Source organism: Colobus angolensis, unplaced genomic scaffold (assembly GCF_000951035.1).
Source record: "Colobus angolensis palliatus isolate OR3802 unplaced genomic scaffold, Cang.pa_1.0 Scaffold62, whole genome shotgun sequence".
Lineage (NCBI taxonomy): Eukaryota > Metazoa > Chordata > Mammalia > Primates > Cercopithecidae > Colobus > Colobus angolensis.
The window spans coordinates 158,619-164,618 of record NW_012119821.1 but is presented as its reverse complement, the minus strand read 5'-3'; the positions used below and the strand labels follow the sequence as shown (position 1 = coordinate 164,618).

General features: G+C 36.2%; 1 protein-coding gene across 3 annotated transcripts in view; it reads right to left on the bottom strand.

Annotated features, from left to right (window-relative positions):
* Positions 1-6,000, bottom strand: part of DCP2 (decapping mRNA 2) — a 43,643-nt gene that overhangs the window by 31,350 nt on the left and 6,293 nt on the right. For 2 of the 3 annotated variants that reach the window (XM_011963641.1, XM_011963642.1), the window contains exon 2: positions 3,041-3,192. The exons of the other annotated variant lie outside the window; for it this stretch is intronic. In XM_011963641.1, the coding sequence (XP_011819031.1) occupies positions 3,041-3,192 (152 nt within the window). The remainder of the gene's footprint in view (positions 1-3,040; positions 3,193-6,000) is intronic. 3 annotated transcript variants of the gene reach the window in all.

Below are 6,000 nucleotides of genomic sequence, written 5' to 3'. Positions count from 1 at the left end.
AAAAAAAAAAAAAAAAAAAAGTGGAGAAAATGATAATCTATGATATTATCTCTCAAAATGAGGTCTTTTAAGGGTTCTCAATTCCTCAATAAAAACTTGTATACTCTGTGTTTTCATTTTGATATTACTCTAACATGCAATCTGAGCATATTTTCAATTATCTAGATGACCATATGTATCAAATACTACCACTTGATTTCACAGACCATACTGGTACTAGTACTACTTTAATTGCTACCGGCTATTAAAAACAGAAATAAAGCTAATCTACAAGTGATGCATTACGATCAAATGACATATGACATAATATAGAAAGTAATGATTCGTAACGGCAGAGAAAGGTGGTGTTAGTACAGGTACACCAAACTCAAAACACCCTCAAAGAAGTTGGCATTATATTCATTCACATTGTGATGAAAAGTCTGGTTTTAAAAAAAAAAATTACATCAAATTCATTTTATTAATTTCAATTTTACGTGTTCTACAATTCTGTAATTTAAAATTTGTTTCCTAGTTGTAGTACAAATGAAATAGGTCCTCAGAGCCCAAGTCAGTCAGTCATCTATGACAACACTGTAAACTGGCCAGGTGTGGTGGCTGATACCTGTAATTCTAGCGCTCTGGGAGGTCAAAGCAGGAGGAATGCTTGAGCCCAGGAGTTCAAAACCAGCCTGGGCAACATAGTAAGACCCTGTACCTACAATTTTTTTTTAAGACAAGCGCAAAGTTAATCTCAATATAATTAGTCCATGCCTTCATTTCCGGAGGGGGAAAAAAGATACAAGCTTGGATACAACATTAACCATTCCACGAAGCTCTATGGTTCTAGGGCCTGTCAAGATTCTAAAAGGTATTACAAGTCTGGCTTTACACGTTTAGTAAAATCCCTAGCAGAACTTCAGCCAAGGAGCAAATCTGGGATACTTTTGTCTGTATCCACATTGCTGAGTGCTTACTGAAGAAGAAAAAAAAAAAAAAAAACAAAATCACAAGACTATGCATAATTTACAAAAGAGAAAACAGAAGCATAGACAAGTTCCACAATTTACCCAAAGATACATAGCTAGTAAGTGGTAGGGAAAGGATGCTAACTCAAAGGATGTGGCTCCAGAACTTACGCTCTTAACAAAGTAGGCAGTCTTCTCTACTGCAATATCCCACATGTACCATCAACTCAACTTGCCCATAACTGAACCCGTCAATCCCCTACAACATTTCTCATTTTCCTGTCAATGGGATGGCAGTCTCATTTACTCAACTGCTCATACTACAAACCTGGGTACCATCCTTTCCTCTACTTCTCCTCAGATATCCAAGTCATCACCAATCTTACCTCCTAAATAACTTTCAAATTTGATCTCTTCTATTCATTTCTACTACCACAGGCTTTCTCTCTCTAGTAAATTAATAAAATAGCATGTTAACTAGATTCTCAGAATCCAATCTTGCCTTCCTCCAATTCACTGTTCACACTATTCCACAGTAGTCCTGAGAAACACCCCGATGGGAAGAAATAAGCAAACGTGTGAAAATGTTAATAATAAATGAATACAGATGAAGGGTATGATGGCAGTTGTCATGTTCTTTAGTCATCTCCAAAAGTTACATTTTTTTCCAAAATAAAAGGTTTTTTTAAATGTTTTTTAAATATGGCCTACATGTTTTAGACCCCTACATGTTTTAGCCCCTGAATTACTCTGTAGCATCATCTCATCTTTCCCATTTAGTCTAAAATACAGTAATTTTTTTCACTTCCTCCAATTTTCCTCACATAAATCCCTACCTCAAAGAAGGCTTCTATTTAGCTTCCAAAATTTTTTTTTGGAGTAATAGTTAACATTTATTACTTATTAACATTTATTGATCTCTGTGCCAGGTAAACGATTTACATGTACAAATATATGTGTCTCAAACTCATCCTCTGAATTAGGCACTCTTAATAACCTTATTTTTCAGGAAGAAACTGGGATTGTCATCTAAGAGAAATTAAATAACCTACCCAATATTTTCAAGTGGCCAAGATGGGAATCAAACTCACAGCCTCCAAATCTTAAGTAGGTGCCCCTCTTCCATTCCCACTGAACACTGTGCTTCCATATCACAGTCCTACCACACTGCACTGTAATCATTTCCTTTCTTTTCTCATCTTCTTGAAGATACTGAGTCCACTCTGTTCACTGCATAAGGCCTGGCACAGAGTAACCATGCAGTTACTTAATGAAGTGTACCACATTACACATTCCTTCTCCATGTAACTATTCTTAGTTAACTAAAAGAAACATACCTAAAACAAAGGTTCTTGGTGTTTTTAAAAGCAGGGAAAGTGTAAAACTCAGGTGCAATCACACACAAAGTGTTATCCAAAACCATAAAGTTGCTCTAGTAGAGTTGTAAGTCCATACAAAATAACCAAAGCAAAAGGGGACTTGGTTACTTTAATGTTTCCATAACTAGATTGTAACTCCTGAAAATCAGTCTACTAAGATTTCTCCAGAGAACCTATCACCAAGGCCTTTAACAAAGATAGTGCTCAATATATTTCTATTCCCTTTTGATTTCTCATTAACTTCTCCACATTTAATCAAATGGTTTGATCATTTCTTTCTTTGAAATCTGTCTCCCATCAGTGTTTTCTTCGTAGTCCCACAACTATGGCTCAGGGACTTATTGCCCTGAATCTCAAGTGATGTAACATACCAACCAATAAATCTTGGATACCGTTTTTGTTTGTTTGTTTGAGACAGGGTCTCGCTCTGTGAGATTAAAGATCATCTGGTTACATGGAACAGCAAGAGTAAAGTTCTACAAACAGGCTAGCTATTCATGGAAAAAAAATCAAATTTAATCAGTGTACATTTCAGGGAGTCCTCTGTATAAAAATATATTATTAAATTGTCTACTATTTATGTTTGACAATTTTTAGTAATCGAGTATGTTTTTCTCTAATAGTTTTAAAATCTGAAAAGACAAGCAAAAAGAAATTTGTGCTAAAATATATTGCTAACAAGAAAGATAGTCATTGCAGTAATAAAAAGGATATCAGCTTTAGCAAAGTCTCTTATCCCACACTGAGGTAATCCTGGTGTGTTCTGCATGTAGAAATCCAAGTAAAACCAATGGGCAAGTTCAATCTGAAAACACACTCGGATTGCATTGTCTCTTTCCTCGCTGGGAATATGCAAAATAAATCGGCTGTCAAAAACAAAACGCATATAAAAATTAAATTTACAAACTATAACGATTTATCTTAGGCTATTTAAGTGCTTCATACCTGACCCACCAACTTAGAAAAGGGACCAAGAGCAGTACTGCTGTTCAAGGAAGCAATTAATATTTGAGGGAAACTACTATAGGGAAGATGAGTCTTAAAGACAGAGAGAGAAGACACCACACGTATCTCACTTTTAATACCATTTGTTCCGAGCCTGTGCACCCTCTGTTCACAAGTACAGAGATCAGCTTAAGAGCTCACTAACAACAAAAGGGAGCAAGAAAACCTCCACTTCCTCCCATGTCTGGCAACATTTCCAAGAATACAGGTAAATATATTCATACAATTACATTTTAAAATGTATGCTATTACATTATCTTCACATATAAAATATTACCAAGAAATATTGGAAAATAAACCAATATTCTGTGGCTCATTAATACACTAGACTTCTCAAAGAGCCTCACCTGCAGTCTCAGTTCAAACTTTCAAATATACTCACTTTTCAAAACCCTAAATTGTCTTTTCCATGTACATTGAGGAAAGGAGGGAAAGACATGTTTCTTTTACATATAATATAAAGTATATTGCATGCACACATATGTAATTAGGATAATGAACCTCTTTATTATGAAACATACAAGGTAAAATTCATCAATCTAAGTGAATGTTGTAACTTACAGCAGTCATTAAGCAGCTATCAATTACTTTTTCCAATGTTAAGCATTTTTGGTAATCCTTTTTCCCAGTAACCATTAGAGACAGATTCAAGTCCATTGGTTTTTAAAGTCATTTTTTAAATTTAAAATAGTACCACCCAGTTTGATTACTTGTTTAATCACTATCATAGTAAATAATTCTTGGCTGTTTCCAAATTTCAAATAAGAATACTCTTCTCCAATTATAAGAGGACCTTCTCAACAAAGGAATTAAAAATTAGCCAGGCATGGTGGCATGCATCTGTAGTCCTAGCTACTCGGGAGGCTAAGGCAGGAGGATCACTTGAGCCCAGGTGTTCAAGGCTGCAGTGGGCTATGATCATGTCACTACACTCCAGCCTGGGTGATGAGACACTGTCTCAAAAACATATATATATATATATATATATATATATATATATATATAAAGAAATAAAAACAATGCTGGAGTGGCAAAAGGCATTTTAATCAGGTTTTTAGGAATTGCAATTTGGGAGACACAAGTCTAGTAAGCAGCTAAATCATGTTCCATTCAGGTAAGGTTAGGCGGAGCTTGTAAGGGCTACTGTAAATTTACGTATCTGGAAGGTTTTAGCACAGTCCATGATTAATGATGGCTGGTTGTCAGCTCAGGATGTCTCTAGTCAGTGATCAATATAGTTGAGCATGGTTCTCTCCCCAGGAGGTTGATCAGGCCCAGTATACACACCTCAAGCCAAATGCAGCTAGTTTTACACTTTGGCCCAGTTCAGCAGGTGAAACTCCATCTAAATGTGTATGTGACTGGGATCCAACTCCTTATGCCCTCCTGGTTCCTTTTTGGATATTCTGATACAATCATCTCCATTGTGGATTTTCTTTTCACAATTCAGATCCATCAGTTTCATTGTGGAATTTTTTCCCCCACAATTCAGATTCACCAGTTTCATCTTGAAGACTTTTAGTCTTCTGATCTGTTCCAGTCTGAGTCAGCTGTCCTCTACACCTGGTACACATCTGTCGCCTCTGCACTGCCCTTTCACTGGCATCTTATAGTTCCCTGTGCCTTTATCCCACAGAGGTCATGTTTCTTGTCTTTTTGTCTTCATCCTGCTTAATTCACTTCCTTGTTTCGCCAAGTACATCTTCACATATCTTATGGAGGAAGGACGCAAAGGGGAGGTAAATATTGAGATACTATACATCTGAAAATGTCTTTATCCTCATACTTGATAATTTGGGTAAAGAATTCTAAGTTGGAAACGATTTTCTTTCAGAATTTTCAACAGTGCTCTCTCATTCCAACTTCCAATTTTGATATTGAGAAAATTGAAGCCATTCTTTTTTTTTTCTTTTTACTTCTAACTTGTGCCAAGGACAAAAGCCATTCAGATTCTTCATGTTTTGTATATGACTTTTCTTTTTTCTAGTCTGGATGCTTCTGACATCTTCCTTCTGCCCCCAGTGTTGTGAAATTTTGCAGTGTCTATTTTTAATCCACTGCACTGTCATTCCATAGACCATATGTACTTGGAAACACATATCCTTCAGTGCCGAAAGGTCTCGTAAGTCAATCCTACTATGAGTCTTTATGTTTCTATATTGCCTTACCAGGCATGGTAGTACATGCCTCAAATTCCAGCTACTCAAGCCAAGGAGTTCAAATCCAGTCTAGTCAACAATAGCAGACCCCATCTCTATTTTTTTAAAAAGAAAAACTAGCTCCCTATATCAATTACATTAATTTTGCTTTTCATTTTTCCTAGTTCTCCTCAGCTCCCCTCTGTTGAAATGCTGAAATTTTAACTGTCAGAGGCAAATGTAACATTGCCTTAGGGACCTGTGGGGAAGGGGAGGGGAATTACTCAGTGTAATGGTTTTCAGAACCAAGTGATCTATTTTCTCTATTTAAGAAACGTGTTCATCTTACTTTAAGAGAAACCCAAACATCATCAGTTTTGTTAACATCTTGGTTTTTGAAAGAACTTCAATCTGTAATTGGCATTCAGAATGCCCTTGGCATGGCAGTCTGTGTGATGGCATTTAAAACCTGTGAAATTCCTGAGCCCAACTTGATTAACCAAAACTGATAACCACCACCTTTATCTTTTA